At 35.6% G+C, this 25,356-nt stretch overlaps 1 protein-coding gene and 1 pseudogene across 1 annotated transcript; both read right to left on the bottom strand.

Annotated features, from left to right (window-relative positions):
- Positions 1-22,311: 22,311 nt before the first annotated feature.
- On the bottom strand, positions 22,312-23,649 carry LOC149174577 (rust resistance kinase Lr10 pseudogene; annotated as a pseudogene).
- A 103-nt stretch (positions 23,650-23,752) lies between these two features.
- Positions 23,753-24,559, bottom strand: LOC149174576 (LEAF RUST 10 DISEASE-RESISTANCE LOCUS RECEPTOR-LIKE PROTEIN KINASE-like 2.7). Its single transcript, XM_089420892.1, has one exon. The coding sequence runs from the start codon at positions 24,557-24,559 to the stop codon at positions 23,753-23,755; it is 807 nt and encodes a 268-aa protein (XP_089277018.1).
- Between the last annotated feature and the right edge of the window lie 797 nt (positions 24,560-25,356).

Here is a 25,356-nt window from a genome sequence, read left to right as displayed (position 1 = left end):
CAATGCGGAAAACACAGATTATTTAATAATTAGTATGATTTCTTCAAAAACATTTATAAAAATAAAAAGTAAATGTACTGAAACATAGAACACCATGTGACTACCACCTTTTGTACAAGAGTGATTTGATTGATTTATTACGTTCAAACTTAAGCAATCGATAGTCCCAATATAAGCGTTTGTCCTGCCTGTGACAAGGTTCAAGTTGGGAAGCACTTGTTCCCAATACCTCTACATAGTCAACATGACATATGTTCGTTTCAGCAAATCCAAGACTACAGGGGGTCACTGTCGGGCAGAAATTAATAATTAGCTGTGACTCAATTCAGGATAATTACATCGGTAGCACATTATATTTAGTTAGGTGTATGTTTCATGTTGGTGATGGTTGAGCTTGTTACATTTGGCGGGGAAATATAACTCTCGTGGATTCCAAGGAGGACCAGCTAATCTAAAAATTTTATGGGCGTTTTCATTCTACTGTACTCTCTTTTTTCATTCTACTGTCTTCTCCAAAAAAGGAAAGGAAGGAATTCTTTTGTACTCTCTTTTATCATTCTACTATCTTCTCCAAAAAAGGAAAGGAAGGAATTCTTCATATCAGGAACCTGCAAGGAAGGAATCCTTCATATCAGGAACCTGTAATTTCGTTAATTAACCCTAAGTAAGTTCGTTCATTAACTTGAAGTAAGTTCTGTCATATTCAAGACCACCTCTACATATGTTGTAGATTAAAGGCCGAGTAGAATTATTCTCAAAATTCTAGATAGTAAGCACTTATTTTGAGCTACATTATGCTTGATCTTGACAGGCTTTTAAGCCGGTTAAAATTATTATCAAAACTCAACACATTCAGTGCTTATTTTGAGCTCCATTGTACTTGATCTTGCCAGTTTTTTCAATTCCTTTGGTCTTTTCCTTTTCTCAGCTTGTAATTTTCCAAAAGCATAGACGTTCAGTGCTTATTTTGAGCTTCATTGCACTTGATTTTGACCCTTTTTTCATTTCCTTTGGCCTTCTCCTTTTCTCAGCTTGTAATTTGCCACCTAAAAGCATAAACAAACTTTACAAAGAAACGACAACCAATTTTGAACCTTGCTTAAATAACTTTCAGAGGTAAGAGCTTTTCAAAGTTTCCTATTATGCAAAAAGAAATCAAGAAATCAAGTAGTTTGAGATCAAAGTTTAGAGCATAGGTTTTTTTAGTTTTATTTTTGTGCAAGTGTTTGGACATGCCATAAAAGAATTACCAATGCAGGGAGCCTGGTTAAATCTGAGCCAGTGGTTGGAAAATTCTCTTTGCTTCTTTCGCTTCACATATGTATACACGCTCAAAAATGGATTGAATATATGTACGTAAATATAGGTTTGAAACCCCTTACCCATGTTAAAAGACGTAGAATTTTCTATTTTAAGAAATAATGAGCAATGGTTAGCTACAAAGTAGAGTATTAAGACTTATACTATTAGAGTTTCATGCAGCCAAGGCTTAAATATCACGAACTTTACTCCATACTTTGATGAGGTTCCATTTTTACATGCGTGGCATGACCTTCAGGTAGGTATGCAGGCACCCAGAGGTAAGAATTGAACAAATGGCATTGGTGAGCCATTCGGGTACTTGAGGTAGCTATGCTGGCACTTGGAGGCAAGGATCGAACTTAGCATTGGTGGGCCATTCGAGTACTTTCTGAGCACTAGGCATGGGGGCACTGAGATGCAGGATTTTAATTTATCCCACCGTAACGCTTATCCAAATGTTACAGACCCTAACCCATCTCCATTCTCTCCAAATGTTACAGACCCTAATCCATCTCCATGCTCTAATTAAGGCCTGCCATTTTAACATTTGTTGGTTGGGCAGTAAGAATTTATCATAATTATCTAGGTTGGAGTCTAAGAATGGGCTATTCTTGAGAATTCCACTCTTGCCAAAAATTATGACATATTCTTCTCCCTTCATGGATATGAATATTTATTCAATTCCAAACAGAAAAGAACATGTCTAACATTCAGGAAGAAAGGGGGATCCCTTGAATTTCTTGTATTTTCAAGTTTTTTCATGGATATGTAATTCCACATGGAAGAAAACATCTGTAACCTTTACAAAGAAAGGCTGACCACTTTGTTCGAGTCTAAGAATGGGCTATGCTTGAGAATTCCACTCTTGCCAAAAATTATGACATATTCTTCTCTCTTCATGGATATGAATATTTATTCAATTCCAAACAGAAAAGAACATGTCTAACATTCAGGAAGAAAGGGGGATCCCTTGAATTTCTTGTATTTTCAAGTTTTTTCATGGATATGTAATTCCACATGGAAGAAAACATCTGTAACCTTTGCAAAGAAAGGCTGACCACTTTGCTTGTATTTTCAAGTCGAGTCCCTTTTTATGCTCTGCTTCTTTTTCTTTTCTTTATTTTTGTTTCCTTATAGGAACACTATTGTACCTATTCCCTTGAAGCATAATATATAGGGTGGACAGACTTGGTTAGAAGTGTTAAATACGGGGATGTATAAGTAAGTTAAATTTGCGATAAGCCCAGTGGGCTAATTTAACTGGTTGCTTTGGACCGACCAGTTTCAAGTGGAGATTGTTGCAAATTTCATAGGTTCAAGTCCAATAGAATGTGACAAATCATTTTTAGGATTTCCTCCAGCTCTACTTGAGTTATGCATGCTACCAAAAGGAACTTCTAAACCATTTGAATGAAATGGACAGCTGGAAGTCATATATGTTTTTGGAGGACCAAAAGGATGAACTATATCAAAACTTTTCCAGTTAGATGTAGTGGTAAAGCCCACAACAGATGCTGAAGCGATCTGCAGTCCTAATTACATCTTACTTGGGTTCCAAGAGAACGATTTTCACGGTCATGCTGACAAAGAACATCTCATTAGCCTGATAAAGAACATCTCATTAGCCTAGTGGTAATGCATTTAAAAGTTCGCATTACGATTTTGTGAAATTTCCTTGATGTTTTCTCAAATTTTTTATTTTCAGTTTCCAGTTTTTGAAGTTGGGACAGGTTTTATCTTTAGATTCTAAAGAGCTCTTGCACATGCACAGCCTTTGTGGCCACGACTCTTTGTAAAAATGGCCTTCGCTTTCATTACATTGTGGGTCATTCACTTTGTAGCTTTAACCCCCTTGCTAAATTTATAAAGGTGCTCAGTCTCGAGTCTTGATTCCCTTGGTCACTCATGAGTCATGGGTGATTTTTTTCTACAGTTTGTTTGCATATTTAAGGGATTGTAAGGTAACCTTTTTTTTAATTACCTTGTATTATTAGGGAATTCCTTTATCAAATCAAATCATTTTGAAAATGACTCTTTGAACTTTGGTACTCCCTAGTGATGGGTGATTTTTTTTACAGTTTGTTGGCATATTGAAAGAATGGCGAGGTAACTTTTTGTTTTTGTTTTTTTACTAACATTGTATTATTAGAGAATTCCTTTGTTAAATCATTTTGAAATTGAATGAATAGCACTCTTTTAACTATGGTACTTTACTCTCTTCTTCCTTTTTGTTTGTTTGTGCTTTATAAGTGATTATGGTAGCTTCATTTACGTTAATATCATTTGTGGTTGGATGGCGAGATTTTATTTTTATTTTTTGGGCATCAGTTTATTCACTAGTAATCTTATTTCTGACAGAAACCAAAAAATTGTTTATTGAATCTACATGTACAATGCCTTGGCTATACTTGCAGGGGTGGTAACTCCATTTCGAACATTTGTTAATTTTGTTTCTTTCGGTTCCGAGAATTGTTTCATCTTCATCTTACATTGATGAATTAGCTTGTTTGCCTGAAAAATGAACTATAACTAATTTTATTGAACTATCTCAGCAGTAAACTCAGAAATCCAACAATGGCTTATTCTACCGTTGATGAAGAATCCGATTTTCTTGGAAATGATAATTTACAACGATTATACAAAAAGAAATAAAAAAGAAATAGATGGAATGACTAATAACAACTCATGCACCTTACTGATAAGTATTAAATGATGAGATGTGGAGGGGATTACAATTATACAAAAAGAAATAAAAAAGAAATAGATGGAACGACTAATAACAACTCATGCGCCTTACTGATAAGTATTAAATGATGAGATGTGGAGAGGATTACAATAAAGAACTTGAAATCACACTTGTTAAGAAAATCCCAGTGGCGAAATCTTTTAATGACCTAAAAGAAAACACAAAATAAAATTATAATCACAGAATTGAAATTAAAAATGTCCGACCATTGCTACCTAGAAGTTTAAACACTAAACCTGGGAATTATGATTACAGAATTGAAATTAAAAACGTCTGACCATTGCTACCAAGAATTTTAAACACTAAACCTGTGTCTACAGTCCCAGGAGGTTCAATCCTAGCCAAAATACTTCATTTCATTGCGTTTATTGATAGTGCTGCCATAAGTTGCATTGAAAGGAATGAGAACCAGAGTACCTCATGTAACCAGGGAGAGGAGCGTGTGATATTGACACGTGTGATTCTAATCAAATCCCATACCCGAGAAATTAAATACTACCATGAGAAAAATGATGACATGGTGTGATTTAGTTACATTTACTATCTCACAGTTAGCAGGGAAGACGCGTTTGCCTAACTGCTTTCTTAAATTGGAGTTGTCCCGCACAATCTGTCATTATGGTTGACATAAAACATCGTGTTTTAAACTTAGTATTCATCGCATTCAAGGCTAATGTAACCAGCGCAACAAAAAGGTACAGGATGAACTGACAAATGTAACAAGCACAACAAAAAGGTAGACGATGAACTGATTCAAAAGAAGGCCTATCGGCCTAACTAATTAGTAATCCTTTCACATGTGGTTTCGCTATCAGCCCTTTTCATAATATTTAAATTAATAATCCTATGGCAACTCAACTCCCCATAAATTAATTAATTTAAACTTCAATTAAGCTTTAATTAATTAATTTGATATAATTTAAATTCTACACACCCACCAACATATATAATTTAATAGTTTTAGATGTTTTAATGAATATATCCAATTTGTTAAAATATCATATATATTTGTAATTTCCTCCCTTATGTGGTTAAATAATATATATTGCATTTGAAATTTTATTAAATAATTACACGCACACACACACACACACACACACACACACACACACACACACACACACATATATATACAATGGTGTTAAAAGATGTTTTCTAAGTAATATTTAACTTTTTGGCTTGGTCAAAATAAAATAAAATTTTAAAAATTAAATTAAAATTAAAAAAAAAAAATAATAATTATATTTATAATTATAATTATAATTAGTGTAGATAGTGTCACCACTATTCCAAGCATTCCAAATAACTAGTGTGATATGTTTGAATTCTGGAAAAATAAAATCTAGTGGAACATGAAATCACTTCAGTGTCTACGTGATGTCGGTTGGTTTTTCCTAAGTACATGTGCTGGGTTGTATGGCTAGCACGCAACAAAGAAATATTTGATGGTGAACGTCCAAACTCCTCTATAACAACTATCAAGGCACTAGACCTACTCTTTAAATCTATCACAGCTCAAGGTTATGATCCATTTGAATTGGAGGACTTGTCACCAACCGAGCACGATTGGCTAAAACTAGGTAAAGTCTCACATCATGTTGGAAGCTTCAATTATAAACTAGTTGATAAAAATTCATTTTGTATAACAATGGATAATGAAGAAGTCCTAAATTAGAGGATAAGTAAGGGAAAATACTTTATGTTTTTTTATGTAGCATCGAAAGGTAATCCATAGGAGGCAGGAGTGGGAGAGGTTATTTATCGCCCTAATGAAGAAATCTAGAGTCAATATGCTTGGGCTTGGGGAGTGCTACAATTAACAAATTTTTTGGCTTTGTGGCACTGGGGCTAGAGCTAGCTATTTCAAGGAAAATTTAGTAATTGATGATGTTTGGGGGCTCCATGATAGTCATCCAACAATTGGTTAAACTCATAGGGAATTCTAGCCTTGATCGACCTCCAATTATGTAGAGGATAAAAATGCAAATTGTGAAATTTGAGAAATTTAAGTTTTATCATGTCAAAAGGCAATTGAATTCCAAGGAAAATGCCTTAACTAATAAAGGAGTCTCCATGGAACAAGGGATTTTGGCCCAGGATAATAGTAATGGTATTTGTAAACCTCTGCCATGAGATACAAAATTATATGTCAAGTATATGGTGCAATGATTGGATAAAGAAAAATAATGGAAGGATGAGTTATTAGGAGGCCCTACGATCTCATGACATACCTTTCCCTCATCTCGCGATCCTCTAGAATCATCCCATATAAAATTGGTGACTCTTCTTTAACATCGGGACTTGGGCCTCTCAAACACTTGGATGAGAATATAGATGATTACGCGGCTTGGGACAGCTGGAAGCAAGGACGTAACCTTGGTAAATTCAAGAGGGAGTTACGCCGTGTGATGGGCTCTGGTATTGCAACAAAAATGTTGCAACTCCTAGGGCTACCAGCATTAATTTATCAACCCGGGGTTCGTACAAAGCTAAGAGGTAACAGTGCTGTATGCATAGTAAAGTAAGCTCTACTCAAGTTGCTCTAAGACAGTGAACCAAACTAAGGTGTACAAAGACCATTCTACCAACTAAATATAGATCTTGTAGGAATGAAAGAATGTTGCATAAAAGGAAGTTCTAATCTACTTGCAGGAATGGAAAATGTTGCATAAAAGTAAATGTTAAACTACTTGCAGGAATGGAAATGTTGCATATAAGTAAATTCTAATCTACTTGCAGGAATGGAAATGTGAATTAAAGTAAATTCTAGTCTATTTGCAAGAAATGAAAATGCTTGAAATGGAAACCCTAGCCTAGGAAATATAAAACAGAGAAAGGAAACCTAATCTAACTTGCATAAAGTAAAGAGCATGAAATCAACTCTCAATAAGTACATTCAAAAGAGATCATATCCTAGTAACAAAGTTCACTAAGTGCTTCAAAAAGTAATCATGTAAACCATCATTGTAACATTCAATTCATGAACATGTTTACTAACCCTAATTGGAGAAATGAATTGCAGTGGTGAAGAGACAAGTCATAAGTGGTCTCTACTTTTCCTCAAACTTGGTTTCAAAGCCTAGGGGCATCATGCAAGGACATGAGTAAAAAATATAGCTTAAATAACAATTCTGGTCAAGTTTGGAGAGCTTTTACACAGTGTTATAGAAGCGACAAGATTGGTACAGGATGTTACAAGATTGCCTTGTTTTACTACAAGAATTAACCTGAGAGCATTATGAGGACTTAAAAGCTGATATGAAGGTGAGGAAAGGTAGTGGAAGGTGGAATAATAATAATGTATGTGGTCGTTTCCAAGCTCAGTACTCCTCAGGAGCCCATCTTGCATAAGGAGAAATGCACACGATGGCCTTTAACAAATCTGAAAAGACTTATCGGTGGACAATGTGGTTGAAGAAGTTGTCGAGGAAGGAGGGAGGGTGTTAATATTAATATGAAAAGAGAAAATGACAATTCTATGCCCTAAAACCCAACATTATGACCTGCACGTTGCAAGTATTACCCAATATTGGAAAACATCTAAAGCATGCTAACAATGTCAATTACATAAATTTAAACTAGAAAGGAACATTAGGGGAAATTTCATCCAAAAAGTGCCCATGAAATTTTCGTCTAATTTCCATGTCATAATAACCTATCACACCATCTTATATTTGTGTCAAATGGTCATATTTTTCATCCTCGGTGGAAAGAAGGACATTTGCATTCTTGGCGGACTAAAGGGAAAGCTAAAAAGTAGAGCTGCAAATTGGAGGTCAAAATGAAAGGGAGAACTGAAATTTTGGAGTTGAAATCCAAAAGCAAGTGCCGAAATTCGGAATCCAAAATCCAAGAGGAAGTGTCAAAGTTCAGAGGCCGAGATCTAGAAGGGAGCCAAAAAAGGAGCCGAAATATTCAGAGTCGATTTTTGAAACAATATATATTAGAGATAGACTAAGAATATTAGGGGATGATATTAGAAGGACCGAAAGAAAGGCATATTGGGACTTCGGCATTTCAGAGGTCAGAACTAAGGGACCTTAGTGATTTATTCAAAGACCGACTAGATATCAGAACCTCAGAGCGATCTAATTTCAGAAGCCTAGAGCTTTCGAAGCCTCAGAGTTTCGTTCTCCTTAACAATTAAAATTCTTTAGAAGCCCCGAGGTAGTGAGGAAAATAGAATTACAAAGGAAATCACATGAAAAAACAAGAACTGAGGGACCCCTTCCTCTCTCCTTCAAGAAGACACATGGTGGTAGGTGATTAGCTCCAAGAAGTAGACATGGCAGATGATGTCGGCATGAAATTATCGTACAATGGACACGTGGCAGTTGGTTTCAACATTTTCGAGGGTGTAATGTGGAAAATATGGGTGACATGTGTCACCACTTAGGAGGTACCACGTGGATATGATGACCTCAACGTGAGATCATCTCAGAGGTCAAAATTTCAGAGGAAAGAGATTTTGTAACCCCTATTTAAATTTTTTTATAAAAGGTTATGATCTGATCAAGGGGCTCCAATGTATAATTGGCACCTAGTCATGGGAACCCAAAAGAACCAAGGGTGCGATTTATTTTTGAAAAGGATCCGATGAAAGGGGTTCCCATGTTGAATGAAATTTGGTCATGAGGACCTAAAGGACCAAGGGCTCAGAGCTGGGATGAGCACCTAAGTGATATACAAAATATTGGAGGGAGGTGGAATCAAAACTCTGTTTTTAAATGGAAATTGGAGAACTTATGATGAGAGGAGCTCCAATGGGGAGAGGCACTTTGTTGCAAGCATTTAAAAGAACTAAGGGTAGAGCACGATTACAAAGGGAGATAAGCCCTTGACAGGAGCCTAAGGGATTTATAACCGAAGCGTTGAGCCTACGGTCACAAAAAAAAAACCCTATATGGGAGAAATGGTAACGAGGACAAACATAGAAGGGGGTGAAGTCATCGAAACTCTGTGAATTCGTAAAAATTTTCTAAAGAATTTTGTGACGAAGGAAGGATCTGATACTATATTCCCTAAGCGCTAAATCGGTGGTCATAGGTGGTGTTTCTATGGTATATGCACAATAAGGAGATAAGCACATAAGGGCTCGAGGAATCAAAACTTTATATTTTTGTAATATCAAGTTAAAGGAAGTTACGATGAGTAAGTGCTCTGAAGTTGCACTATGCTAATATTACAGGATGTATTAGGCCCTGATAGTGTAGCACATAGGTAATAAAATATGGATGGGTCGGCAACTAAGTTGCAGAGCACCTCCCAGTGCCACCACATCAAATCATGGCTAATTCCAAAGTGAGGAAATTCAAGCAGTTAAAGGGAGAAAGCAACAAGCGTATTGGCAGGTAACCATGGAGGAATATTATGGCAAAGGCGTGGCTAGATCAGAGGCAATCAAAGGAATTGGCATGGGAGATATTTTGATGTGTCAATCGTGACACCTCTTGTTTCTCATTTTTTGGTTAATATTATGTTTTCAAGAAAAGAATCCAATATGTTATGTAATCATTAGTACAACTAGGCTATTTGCATGCTTAAACAACTGGGAAGTTAAGAGAACTAGCACTTTAAAGATATTTTGTAACTATTTTGTGGACTCTCTCCCTATAAAGAGGGAGGAAAAAATCATTAGAAAGGTTCAAGATTTTCTGGTTCCGGAGGTTTTGTATTTTCTAGTTCCAGTGGTTCTATTTTCTTGTCTTTGAGGCTATAACTATTTTTTTTGTTGCATATTTTGCGAGTTTGGGCCATATGACATGTATTTTCATTCTCAAACATCAATGAAGAATCTCTAGTGATTCGAATCAATTGGGATATGTAGTATGTGTTCCTATTTTGTATTTCACTTCATGTGTGTTTTTCTTCTTCAGAAATTATGTAATTGTAGCTACCTAATTCACTCTTAAATCCCATATTTACTTATGTTATATTGTAGTAGACGGTACCTGTGAAATTACAGATTTACCTATGTTATGTGATAGCAGGCAGTACCTGTGAAATCACAGATTTACTAATGTTATGTGATAGCAGATGGTACCTGTGAGACATGGAGATGAAAGCCTTATAATGTGCTCCATAATTTCTGCACTTCATTCCTTTTATCCTTTCATGATTATACTGAGATTTGTTGCATAGGATTATGTGTTTATTGAGCCCTCTGCATTGAGTTCCTTCCTTTTTTTTCTCCTTCCCATCTTACTGCAACAAAAAAAAATTAAGCTGCATTCTCTGTGTGTCAGCCACTGGACCTTAAACATTTTTTCTTGGGAATGATACCTTGCTCATGTGTATACTGAATCTGCCTTTGAAAAAGGAAATTGAACCAACTTTAAAATCATTTTACATTCATATCTTGAGACGCATCGAATTATCTTCAAGAGAGAGTAAGATGTCCTAGGCAATGACCTCTCCTCAACTCGGGGTTTATCTCTAGGAGCTACAACAAATAAAAAAAATGTGTTGAACATGTTTTTTTAATCTATCTTCAATTTTTATCAATGTGGGTATTCTCAAAAGCTTGCATAATGGATACTCGTTGAATGCGGGATTCAATTCCTTGTCCAACGAGTGTCTACACTTGAAATTTGAGTAAACCCATAAGGAGGTAAGCCAAAAGTACGATTAAAAAGGGTAGTTTTCTTCTTTCCCCTCCAAAATTAAAAACTCTTGTTTTATTATTTTAACTATTATTTTCTTAATTTTCCTTAGGAAACCACTTTTAGGCTGAAATTTCCTGTAATGTGGATGAGTTGAATTTTATTCATGATCTTCTTACTGCATGAAAAATGAAACCTATCTTTTTGTGCTTTCCAATACAAGGCTTACAACCACACTATCTAAGAGAGATGATTGGTAAATTTGCAAAGGAAACTATTCATATAAACACAACTTGCAAAATGGAAATATTGCTAACCTAAATACAAAAAAGAAAGATGTGTGATAAAATGTACAAAGGAGAGAGACTAGAGTGCTTAGGTTGGGCCTTGACCTAAGGGAACTGGGCCCTATAGAACACACTTAAATTCAAGACAATACAAGAATTCTCATTGATCTAAAAAAGTGCTCAAGTACATGGAAATGAAAATGACAAGTACAAGCTTCCTAGCTCTAACAGTCACTACTCTTCTCTAAAAGTTTGAATCCTATTGAGCCCTTGGGCTTCTTTATTTCTACAAAAATGGTTGAGGGTAAACCTCCTTAGAAGGAGGGTTTCTTACCTCCAAATCCCTATAAATGTGGATCTAGTTCCATGAGATCCTCGCAATCCTTGAGTGCATTAGTTGTTCAATAGATCCTCGAACTGTATGTGAGTAAATATAGGGATCAAGTTAAGTTGTAGGTGAGTAAATTTAATGGAAATGCCTCCTGCATCTCCTCCAACTTTCTGCAATAGGTACATAATAAATGTACCCTTTTCCTGCACATTAATCATGTTAGACCACAAGATATGATAAATATCATTTAATCTTCCTAATACACACATTATAATAAAAATGGTGTTATCCAATGCAAGGAGAGAGGTAAATGTATGTTGAAGGATGACCATATGGACCTTTTTACATACATGTTATTGAGGCCCATCATCAACCCCCTACTAAAGGTGTTTCTCACCCTCTGAGAAACTCAACCACTTAATTCCATTTCATGCATAGCCCTGGCGGTAGCCCTAACATCCCAAGATATCTTTGATGGAGTCCCCTCTTAAGGGTGGAACCCTACATTTTTCTTTATCTCTTCCCATTCTTGTTGCTCTTCTACCTTTTCTTTTCTTTCTTGTAGACCTAGTAGCAAAGGAGGGCTGAACTTAATCCCAATCTAGTTGACCTTCAGACTTTGAACTATTCTCTTATATAAGGGTGTCTTCTCCAAGGCATTCCTCAATCTCTCTTGAAAGTGATAGTCTCTAATTTTTAAGCTATGTGGTAAGGAGTTCCATCTCCTCTGAAAAGCTTGCAAACTCTTGGTTCCTAGCAGCCTAAAAATGTCTTCAAAGTGCATGATGGGTTATTCCTATATTTCTATGTATAGTGATGCTAATATGGGGTATTTAGAGATGATCATATGGTTGTTGATGACAAGGTTAGGGGCTCTCAATTCTGCTTTAATCCATAGGGGTTGATGAGTTTCCTTAGATATAACCATTTTTGCCTCTTCAACCCTTGCTTCCTTAGGAGTCAACTAAGAGTCAAAAAATACAAAAAATACTTATATTAACTTTATTGGTCAATCTTCCAACTATAATACCATTCATTATTTGTATTCTAAACACAAATATTCCTTATTATATTAAATTCTTCCCAATGTACTTCTCCCCCCCTTCCACCCCCTCCCCCCGCCCCTCCTCACACACACACACACACACACACACACATATATAACTCCTTTTAACACAAACCATATCTCATATCTTTCCTTTTTTATCTTTTAATTTGATTGGTTATTTACAAACGGTGGTAAATAATCCAATATTAAAAGTTCAAAATTAAATGTTCAGTCCTTTGTTGATATTATGCTGAGTGAAATGAGGATTGTCTCTATTGAAGCACTTGATATGGTGTGACTTATAAGCTATTTAAAAAGAGTAGAGAAAAATGAGGACAATTGGTCTAAGATTGTCTGAAATGACATTTTGTGCAAAAGAAAGAAGACTTGGATGTGGAAAAATATCAAATGGTTCAACAAATGGGGTATTTACCTGAACACGTGTCCCACTAAAGGTAAAGAGATAAATATTTTTATTATTGACAAGTTCCACAAGCATATTTTGGATAAAAGGATAAGGAGAAAGAAAAAGCATTATATTGAAGAGTTCAATCCCACTTGCAATCATCATAAAAAAACGTACATAGGGGCCACTATATCATGGAGAGTCAATATTCTCATTGCTCAGTTAAGAACTAACTCTTGCCTACTCTATTGTGAAAGACATTGAAAAAGACCAAAAAGTTCTCATTGGGTAGTTAAGAACTAACTCTCGCCTACTCTATTGTGAAAGACATTGAAAAAGACCAAAAGAAATTTAGGAAAAATACTTAGAAATGAAATTAGAAGCACTCATCATTAAGTTGAATTGGAGAAGGGATAAAATGTATGATTCTATTTGACACCCCACTTGTCCCATAAACTATTTTTGACCCGACGAATATTAAAATTAATTTTTCCTCTCTTTCTATAATATTATTTTAATATAAATATATATAATACAAAATTATAGTTGTGAATCGTAACCTAGCTTATTCAAAACAAAGTAATTTTTCCATTCGCTTAATCGTCCAACTCAATTACGTGGTTGGAGTTTATCCTTATATAAACCCTAAGAGAGCTTGACACACAGTCAACCTGAAACTCAGGGTGACTGCAACCGCTATTATTTTCCCCAAAAGGATACCCAAATGTAAAGCCCCCACATGTATAATTGCCACAACATTCCTCGTAATGACTGTCGAGACATGATGTCGAGGAGTAGATGAGGAGGAGCAAAAGTGCAGGTGCAAGATGAAGAAAAAGATAAACAAAGCTAGTCATTGAATTGGGAAAAAGGAGGTACTGATTCTGATGCTCTGCTCTGTTCTTCTGTTGGAGATTATAAACACAGCAATAGGGAGAGGTGGTTGTTGAGGGAAAACGACATGCAATTGCGGGGAATATTTCAAAGTCAACAAGCCAATTGGGCTTTGGTAGTTCATTATTATCTAAAATGGCGAGTCTGCAATTTCGTGTCATTTGATATGAATTATGGTAAGTAGAGTTGGGAGCGGTTGTTGAGGGAAAACGACATTCAATTTCAATATTTCAAAGCCAACAAGCCAATTGGGCTTTGGTAGTTCATTATTATCTAAAATGGCAAAGTCTGCAATTTCGTGTCATTTGATATGAATTATAAAATGGCAAGTCTGCAATTTCGTGTCATTTGATATGAATTATCGCCGTTGTTTCCACTATCCATTAAGTTGGGTTTTTCAGGCTTGGTCAAACTTGGACGTGTGGGACAGGTTCCACATGTTGCATGGTTACCCCTTTCCATAAAACTTAAATTAATGATGCGATAACAACTTAAATCCACGTAAATTATTTAATCTAGATTATAAAATTTTCATATTATTTATATTCTACTTACCAACTAACATATTATTTATATTCTAGAGGCCAACTAAAATATATATAGTTCAATGGTTTTAGATGATTTAATTAAGCCAAGTTGTACCGAGAGAGATGGGGAAGACACAGGAAGGTAGGAGAGAGGAATGATGAGAGAGATGACTTACGAGAAAGTAGGAGAGAGGGAGGGATAGAGAGATGGAGTTTGAGGTGGAGAGAGGGAGGGAAGAAGAAAGACATAGAGAGTGAGAAGGGGATAGAGAGAGGGAGTGACAAGGGAGAGATGGAGAGAGAGAGTGTATGTTTATGGGTGAGATAAAGAGACAAAGAAGGAGAGATAGAGAGAAGGGGGGGAGAAGGAGAGAGAATGAGAGAGGGAAGGATATAGTAACATAGTTGGAGAGAGAGAGAGATGAGATAGAGAGAGTGATAGCGGAAGAGACACGATTGGAGGGGGAGAGAGAGAGAGTGGGAGGTAGGAGAGAAATGGAGAGAGAGGAGGAGAGTGATGGGGGAAGAGAGATAGAGGTAGGAGAGGAAGTACGAGAGAGGAGGAGAGAGGGAAGGATAGGGGGATGGAGTTGGAGGGGGAGAGAGGGAGGGAAGAGTAAATACTAGAGTGAGAAGTGGAGAGAGAGAGGGAGTGACAAGAGAGAGATGGAGAGAGAGTGTGTATCTTTGGGGTGAGATAAAGAGATAAATAAGGAGAGATAGAGAGAATGGGGGAGAGAAGGAGAGAGGAGAGAGGGAGGGATATAGTAACAAAGTTGGAGAGAGAGAGAGAGAGTTGGATATGACGACAACTGTCTTTTCTTTTCCTCTATTGTTGAATTTCTTTGGTTTCATGTCGGGATGAAGCTTCCAACAATTAGCTTCATCATGTCCCTCTTAGGAACAATGTTTACATATTGTTTTCTCTCCTTCTTTCTTAATGGATGCATTTTTCTTTCCTTTGAAACACTTTTCTTTCTCTTTGCCCTTAAATGGATTTTTACTACCCTATTATGGAGTGTTTTTCCCTCTTGCCTCAAGATGACTAGCTTGCACACACACAACATCTAGATTATTGGGATTAAACATCAAAATAGTATGCCTAAGGTAACTGTGTAAACCCCCTATGTACTTCAACAATGTGTCTTGTGATTGAAAATCTACACCTAACACTAGAGACCTTTTTTCTGAATTCTTGGGGTGTAATCTTGCACATTTTGACCTTTAAGTTGTCTAAAGTTCTGCCAATTGATGATGGCCTTCTGCATATAAGCTAGAGGGTATAATTGTATTTTAATTGCAGAAATGAAATGAGACCAAGAAATTGAGATCTTACCATGTTTTTTTTATCTCCTCTTGTGTCTTTGATTCACACCATACTAGTGTTGCACCCTCCATTCTCAAGAAAGTTAATTGAATTTATGTCATCCTCTTGAAGGTTTTGAATTCTGCAACAGACCTCCAACCGACGAATCCAATTATCAAGCTTCTCTACATTCACTTCACCATTATACATGGGTAGCTCAAATTTAACATCAAGTTTTAGTACGGGTGATTTACCAGTTCCTTTTGAGGTATGTTGATGAGTATGAGTAAGGGTTGTGTTAGTGGAAGAGGGTAAAGATACCTGTGAAGAAGAACATGAAGAAGATAATGGAAAGGGTGGAGGTTTACCTCCATTTCCATTACCTCCTCCTGAAGAACCTTCTCCTTTGGGGGGTTTGGAGCTTTCACCCTGTAGCTTGGTATTCCTCTCTTCATAGAGGACCTTCACCATCTCTGTCATATCAAAGAAAGCCTTCCTGAAGACCTTCTCATCTTCTGTCATGTTTGTAGGTTCTCCTTCATGAGCCATACTCACTGGAGCTTCAACTACAACTTGAGGAAGAATTGGTGTTGGAGATTGTGGCAACCTTTCCCTCCTTCTCCTTGACCCAACTTCAAGGCTTTCAACCAGCTTCCCTTCTCCTCTTTTGAGTTTTAACCTTGTAAGCATGACATAAACTTGCAAACAGTTAAATCCTTCTTTCACAAAGCAAACCTAGTGCTTTGATACCAAAATGATTTGATTAAGAATATTAGTTTTGTTGTACTAAGATCCTCCTCAGATTATAACAAAATTCTATTCATGTGCTTAAGGATTCAGGAGTTTATTGCAAGTGAAAATGAGTTTTTATGTTAATTTTATGAGCAATTTTAACATAAATAAGAGACTAAACAACAAAATATAAATGTACATAACATCACCAATAACACATCACAACATGAACATGATGAAGGAGTTCACCCCTCCCGGGCTACGTCTCCTTGGTCCAGCATCCAATGGCTTGAGCCTCTCTATTATGCTCAAATATGCTCAAATATGTGTTTACAATGCTCAAATGCTTCTGTAACCTGCTCCAATGAGTCTAGAATGTCCAAAAATGGCCACTTAGCCTCTTTTTTCACCCAATTTGGTTGAAAACTGGAGAAGTTATGACCTCTCTTAGTTTCTCCACTATTCGCTCTACAATTTGCCCAAAATCTAGCACCGACCCTCATTTTCACCCCAATTTTCACTAACGAGCCACCAAATCCATTGAAATATGGGTGGATTTGTCAAACATTTAATTTGGCCGTTGAGGCCTAAAATGCATAAATTTAGGGTCATATGGGGGAGGGGGGGCATGCGCCCAGGGGCTAACCCCTGGCACTGGCCCCTTTTCCTCCGGCGGTCACGTAAAATGGTGGCGGTTAAGAAGTGGCATTCACATGGGGCGGTTAAGTCCACGCCCACCTCCAAACAATGTGGCATCAAAGTTTAAATCAAGCGCGCCATCATATGTTGTTAAGAACCATGCGCATGGTATGTTGGTAAAGCCGTTGTGTCAGTGTTGGAAGGTCGCGGGTTCGAACCCTGCTGCTTCTGTTCAAACTATAACAACAATTTTGGAGGCCTCCTAGGCTACCACGTGGTGGCCTCCGGCTGGGCCACGTGTCAGCCTGTGGTTGGCCATCATTTCAACCAATGAAAAACCACAAAATACGACCAGTCAGGATGTGCCACTTGGCATGATTTCATTAGCCAAGAAGCACTTTGACCAAGTCAATGTCCACATCACCTCCCTAGTCAATGCCACATCAATAGTACGGACTGCTGACTGGGCTGTCCTTTTTTTTAAATTCGCCTGTTTGGGAAAGTGAACATAACTCGTTTCTAGAGTCATACGCAACTCGTTTCACGCGAAACGAGTTGCGTCAGATTCAATATGATGAGAATTACGTGGTCTTCCAGGTTCCACACCAATCCGACCACTTTGAAATTTGAGCTATTTTTTGAGCTCCTGATCAGGCTCTCATTATGTTTTTACTTGTAAAGGAATGAACAATGTATATATGACCTAATAGATGATAATGCAACAAATGATACTGAGGGAACAATGCTTCATAGCGATTCTTAGATAAGTATGAGACCCCTATGCTTCAATCTGTTGCTTACACATGTAGATTACATATTCGTGATATGTTTGACAAAACACCTGTCATGGCTAGTAGGTGTATGGTTAAGGGCTTGTTCTATTATTTACATTTGAATCATTATTTCCTTGTTATCTCTCTGTTCTGAAGGTGTTGTTCAATTCTGGGCAATGACCTGGGCTCTAGGCTTGAAAAAGTGGCTCAAATCCTAGGGACGTTGGCACAACACTGGGAAAAATAGTCCCTAGACGCTGACTTGCCTTGGCATGAGAGAGTTCATAGCCTCCTGGACACTGTCAGGTCCATATCATGGGAGCATCCGGGTTCAAGTGGTCTAAAACTTTAGTGGGACCTGGGGGCTAGCTATCTGAGTAGTTGGGATGGTTCTTGGGAGTCATGTAGCTAATGTGGAAGGTCTGTATGTTGTGTTTTCGTCGATTCCACTTCCTTAAGGTCATATAGGAGGTTGAATCTAATCATAGTAGCCTCTCGTCACATGTTTACCCCGGTTGGCTGGTTACTTGGGTAGATGTGGGAGGAGGGTGTTACATATGCATATTTAACTCACAAGTTTGGAAGTGATACAAGAGTAGTGGTAGAGAAAAATCAATTACTTAGAGAATTATGTTTGAAGAAATCAACTATCTTTGAGGATTTTTGGAACTTAAAGGTATTATCTGAAATTTGTTAATCATTATGCACACATTATCGACCAATTCCCATCTCTCTTGAAGAAAAGCTCATTTGTATGGAATGGTGAGGTTACTTTGGCATCCTCACTCTTAAAGGATGTCATGTCTTCTGCACTAGTATTGACAATGCATGATTTTTGGAAAACATCCATAGTAGAATGTGATGCATTAGGAAAAGGAATTGGAGTATTGTTGATGCAAGAAGGGAGACAAATGGAATTTGAAAGGAAATAATTCAAGGGAAAATATTTCATGAATGAACACATGAAAAACAAATGGAAGCAATTCTACATGCAATAAAAAATAGTAATAGTGTATTATTTGGAGACACCTTAAGGTCAAGATCGACCATGAAATCCTAAAATACTTTATGGAGAAAATATTGTCATCAAAAGCGAAACAAAAATGGGTAGAAAAAATATAAGGGCTTGATTTTGAAATAATCTGCATGAAGGGGAAGGACAATGTGCTAGTAGATGCTCTTTCTAGAATATAAGAAGCCTCAAGTTTATATTATATTACATATTCTATTCAGTATGGTTGGAAGAAGCTCACCATGAATGGAAAAATCACAACAATTTAAACAAAAAGTCTAATGTATAAAGGAAGAAATGAATTCTATAAAACATTGGGACTAGAAAGAAGATATACTTTGGTACAAGAATATGATATTTTTTATGCCTTCAATCATAATTGAAGAAATAAATATTAAGAGAATCCGACAAATATCTAATGAAAAGACATGTAAAGTTCATTAAACTATTTTAAATAAGAAATATATATATATTGTTATTAATACTTATTATGTATTTTTTTAATTTATTGCACATTAAATTAACATTATTATGTGTATGATTTCCATTATGTATAACCAATAACCCTAACATTACATTAAAAAAAATACAAAAAATACTTATATAAATTTTATTAGTCAATCTTCCAACTATAATACCATTCATTATTTATATTCTAAACATAAATATTCCTTATTATATTAAATTCTTCCCAATGTACTTCTCCACACACACACTTTTATATATATATATAACACAAACCATATCTCTTTTTTTTTCCTTTTAATTTGATTGGTCATTTACAAACAGTGGTAAATAACTCAATATTTTAAGTGAAAAAAAATTAAAAAATATTAACAATTAAAAAATTAAAGCGTTTGATTACAAAAAGTTCAAAATTAAATGTTCAGTTTTTTGTTGATATTATGTTGAGTGAAATGAGGATTGTCTCTATTGAAGTACTTGATATAGTGCGACTCATAAGCTATTTAAAAAGAGTAGAGAAAAATGGGGACATATTGTCTAAGATTGTCTTAAATGACATTTTGTGTAAAAGAAAGAAGACTTGGATGTGGCAAAATATCAAATGGTTCAACAAATGGGGTATTTACCTAAACATGTGTCCCACGAAAGGTAAAGAGATAAATATTTTGATCCCACTTGCAATTATCATTAAAAAAAAAAACGTACATATGGGCCAATATATCATGGAGAGTCAAAATTCTCATTGCTCATTTAAGAACTAACTCTCGCCTACTCTATTGTGAATGACATTGAAAAAGACCAAAAAAAGATTGGGAAGAAACAGTATGTACTCAGAAGTTGAGAACACTCATCATTAAATTGAATTAGAGAAGAGATGAAATGTATGATTCTATTTGACACCCCACTTGTCCCATAAACTATTTTTAACTCGGTGAATATTAAAAATATTTTCTCCTTTCTTTTTATAATATTATTTTAATAAATATATATAATACAAAATTATCCTCGTGTGAATCGTAACCTAGCTTATTCAAAACAAAGTCATTTTTCCATTCACTTAATCGTCCAACTCAATTACATGGTTGGAGTTTATCCTTGATCATATCAATATTTAGATCAGTCAATTACATGGTTGGAGTTTATCCTTGATCATATCAATATTTAGATCAGTCGATGTATGACTAGGCACTTAGTCCAAAGATGGAATAGTCAAATGACTGAAATTGGGAATCATGGATGGTTGGATGACTAGGCATTTAGTCCAAATGGAAGAGTCAAATGATTAAACTTGGGAATCATGGGTGGTTGAGTATAACTATTATTTTTTTATTTTAGTATATTTATATATATTTATAAAATTGGGAATCATGGGTGGTTGAGTATAACTATCATTTTTTTTTTTGGTATATTTATATTTTTATTATTGACAAGTTCTACAAGTATATTTTAGATAAAAGGATAGGGAGAAAGAAAAAGTATTATATTGAAGAGATCAATCTTACTTACAATCATCATAAAAAAATATACATATGGGCCAATATATCATAGAGAGTCAAAATTCTCATTGCTCAATTAAGAACTAACTCTCACCTACTCTATTGTGAAAGACATTGAAAAAACAAAAAAAAATTTGGGAAGAAACAATATATATTGAGAAATTAGGAGCACTCATCATTAAATTGAATTAGAAAAAAAATGAAATGTATGATTCTATTTGACACCGGACTTGTCCTATAAACTAATTTTAACCCAGTGAATATTAAAAATATTTATTTCCTTTCTTTTTCTAATATTATTTTAATATAAATATATATAATACAAAATTATCCTCGTGACCTAGCTTATTCAAAACAAAGTCATTTTTCCATTCACTTAATCATCCAACTCAATTACGTGGTTGGAGTTTATCCTTCATCATATCAATATTTAGATCAGTTGATGTATGACTAGGCACTTAGTCCAAAGATGGAATAGTCAAATGACTGAAATTGGGAATCATGGATGGTTGGATGAGTAGGCATTTAGTCCAAATGGAAGAGTCAAATGATTAAAATTGGGAATCATGGGTGGTTGAGTATAACTATCATTTTTTTACTTTGCTATATTTATATACATTCATAATGGTTATTATAACTAAATTATTTTACTTTCTATATATAGTTATTATTATAACTAAATCATTTTACTTTTTATTTTTATAATATAATTGTTATTATAACTTAATCATTTTACCATGTTTATAATATAATTATTAATTATAACTTAATTATTTTACTTTCTAGGTTCATATTCTATGTTTATAATATAATTGTTATTATAATTAAATTATTTTATTTTCTAAATTCATAAATTTTATGTTAATATTTAATTATCATAATTTTTAAATTTATATTTTCTTTAAATTTTATAAATATAATTTAAAATAAATTTAAAATTTTAATTTATTAATAAATTTTATTTAAAATTAAATTTATATTATTAAATTTATTTACAAAATATTAAAAAGAATTATTTACACATTTAAAAATATTATGTAATATACTTTAAATAACATAAAGTTACTGTTCTACTTTAAAAAAATTACAAACCAAAACTTAAAATACTTAGAAGGTCCCTATCACATCCCATCTTGATTACATCCTAAAAAAAACTGATATTTCATATAATTAAATTAGAAAAATTACGTTCAATACTCATAAAATAACTTACCATAATATAATTTTTTTTATATATTAAAAATAATGAACTACCAACCAAAACTTAAAATACTTAGAATGTCCCTATAACATCCCATATTGATTACATCCAAAAAAGCTGATATTTTATATATTTAAATTAGAAAGATTAAATTCAATACTCATAAAATAATTTACGATTATATATTAAAATTAATAAATTACAAACCAAAACTTAAAATACTTAAAATGTCCTTATGACATTCTATCTTGATTAGATAAAAAAAACTGATATTTTACATATTTAAATTAGAAAGTTTAAGTTCAATACTCATAAAATAACGTACAATTATATAATCTTTTCTTTATATATTAAAAATAATAAATTAAAATAAATAAATATATATATATATTTTTTTCAGAGAAAACAAAAATAAATAAACATACTATAATTAAATGAGATACACTATCTCTAGATATATGCCCCGATTACAAAATTTTTATTTTACACTCTACACTCATTTGTAACGTTATGAAATCTTATTAAAAATTCTTAATACCTATTACAACATAAAAATCATGTTTCCCTATAGAACCAAATGAGATGCTATTTTTGTTGGCACGAATTACAGAAGGGTCGCAAGTAACAATGCTACCATAAAACGACATTGAACAAGAATTTAAGTGGAAGATAACAATGGATTTTCAGGTGCAGCAGCGGAGGAGGAATTGAACGGCAAGGGAGGATTGGCCACGTCGTCTCCATTTCCTTCTAACATTTGAACAACCCTGCTCATACTCGGACGATCTATGGACTTGTATTGAATGCACCAGAGCCCAACTTTAGTGAGTTTTCTCGCCTTCTCCTCATCTTGTGCTGCTATGACTCCTCCTCTTCTTAGTCTCATCCCCAAGTCCCCAGTTTCAAGCAGCTTGAAAGCCCACTCAGGAAAGTAAAACTGGCTGGAATTGGTAACCTTCCAATCGATGTTCTTTCTACCCCCAACTATTTCTAGCAAAAGCATTCCGAAACTATAGACATCTGATTTATCCGTAACAGGACCCAGTTCTCTGTCACATACCTCTGGCGCAACATATCCTGGCGTCCCTCTCCCGGCCGTCATTGAGATATGGTCGTCTCCCTTTCCACAAAGTTTTGCGAGACCAAAGTCAGAAACTTTTGGCGTGAATTCCGCATCCAGCAATATATTGTGAGGTTTGATGTCGAAGTGTATGATGCGCTTCTCGCAATCTTGGTGTAAATATGCAATTCCACGAGCCACACCCAAAGCTATAGCATACAATTGTTCCCACATTATGACTTGCGGCCTCTTCTCTTTTGCGGCAAATATTACTTTTTCGAGAGACCCATTTACCATGTACTCATATACCAGTGCGCTTGTAGGATTTTCGAAGCAATACCCCAACAGCCGAACCAAATTGACATGATGGATCCGTCCAACGGTGGCGACTTCATTCATGAATTGAGTCTCGCCATGCCTATGCCGGTCAAGAAGCTTGACAGCCACTAGAGCACCATTCTGAAGCTTCCCTTTATAGACCACACCAAAACCCCCTTCTCCCAACTTTTCTGCAAAGTTGTTTGTCATCTTCTTGAGTTGTGACTGCGAATATCTGGTTGGCATTTCATAAGCATATTGCTCTAGGAATTTCTCCACCTTTGAATCAGAGCTACGGGGAGGACGAAGAGGTTGTTTTCTCCTCTTGGCACAATACCATAAAAAAAGTACTGCTATCGCTATCAACGCAAGTACCACAATCGGGCAACCTGCGGTAGAATGAAGAGGTTGAAATCAATATGCTCTTTGTCTAACCCCTAACAGAATAATGGATAGAATAAACAAATCATATTCACCTATTATAATCGCTGAATTTATCGAACGTCCTGGACCTGCAAGGATCCACATATTTTGGTAAGAGAATGCATACTCGACAGATCCGGAAACTCACAGAGAAGGCGAAGAATTCAAACACTTAGTTTTGTAATCAAATCTGTAGAAGGTGATTGGGAAACCTACCATTGCGGGGGCATTCGTCTGGCTGGATTGTGCCATCGCTACAATAGCAAAGAAATGTTGTCGAGTTCAATTTGTCATAACCACATCTCCCAGTACTCTTCAAACAAGTGTCACAGCGTCGATCACTGTCCGGATCGACATTCCATGTGACCTTAAAACCCTGCGCTAGTAAAGTCTTAATTTTAATGGGCTCCTGAGAGAGGTAACTCTTATTACTCGGTAGTTGAAGATGGGTTGAACAGAAGCTTTCCCCCTCTGAGTCTAACTCTGTAGTTAAACTGTAGTACCAAACATCACCACAAAAGCTGAAATTAAGCACTTTTGATACAAAATTGCTGTCATGGGTTTGATCGCAGTTCCTCCAAAATGTCAGATTGGTGTATCCATCCGCCAGGCGAAAAAACTGAGAGTCATACCACCATGACTGATTGTAGTTACCTGAAATATTGCATGATTCACCCCCATAGATCCAGATTTGGTCGTTAAGGACAGTCATGGTATGATCGCTGTTATTGCTCAAGAAAAGGGGCTCCGATAGGCGATAATCATTTCCATCCATATAAACGCTAGGAGAGCTCGACACACAGTCAACCTGAAACTCAGGGTGACCGCAGCCGCTGTTACTTTCCCCAAAAGGATACCCAAATGTAAAGCCCCCACATGTATAATTGCCACGGCATTGCTCGTAAAAACTGCCGAGACATGATGTCGAGGAGCAGATGAGGAGCAGAAGCGCAGGTGCAAGATGAAGAAAAAGATAAACAGAGCGAGTCATTGAATTGGGAAAAAGGAGGTACTGATTCTCATGCTCTGCTCTGCTCTGTTCTTCTGTTGGAGATTATAAACACAGCAATAGGGAGAGGTGGTTGTTGAGGGAAAACGGCAGGCAATTGCTGGGAATATTTCAAAGTCAACAAGCCAATTGGGCTTTGGTAGTTCATTATTATCTAAAAGGGCAAGTCTGCACTTTCGTGTCATTTGATATGGATTATGGTAAGTAGAGCTGGGGTTCTGCAAACTGGGAGGCGGTTGTTGAGGGAAAACGACATTCAATTTCAATATTTGAAAGTCAACAAGCCAATTGGGCTTTGGTAGTTCATTATCATCTAAAATGGCATGCCTGCAATTTCGTGTCATTTGATATGAATTATCGCGGTTGTTTCCACTGTCTATTAAGTTGGGTTTTTCAGGCTTGGTCAAACTTGGACGTGTGGGACAGGTTCCACGTGTTGCATGGTTACCCCTTTCCATAAAACTTAAATTAATGATGCGATAACAACTTAAATCTATATAAATTATTTAATCTAGATTATAAAATTTTCATATTATTTATATTCTACTTACCAACTAACACATTATTTATATTCTAGAGGCCAACTAAAATATATATAGTTGATGGTTTTAGATGATTTAATTAAGCCAAGTTGTACCGAGAGAGATGGGGAAGACACGGGAAGGTAGGAGAGAGGGATGATGAGAGAGATGACTTCCAAGAAAGTAAGAGAGAGAGCGGGATAAAGAGATGGAGTTTGAGGTGGAGAGGGAGGGAAGAAGAAAGACATAGAGAGGAGA

This window comes from Pinus tabuliformis, chromosome 4_1 (genome assembly GCF_031772625.1).
Source record: "Pinus tabuliformis cultivar Carrire ecotype Pingquan chromosome 4_1, CPIR1, whole genome shotgun sequence".
NCBI lineage: Eukaryota > Viridiplantae > Streptophyta > Pinopsida > Pinales > Pinaceae > Pinus > Pinus tabuliformis.
This window is presented reverse-complemented; position numbering and strand designations above follow the sequence as displayed.

What these genes read in the sequence shown, in the direction of transcription:
- LOC149174576 (XM_089420892.1), bottom strand. Translation starts at nt 24,559, where the DNA reads ATGACTCGCTCTGTTTATCTTTTTCTTCATCTTGCACCTGCGCTTCTG.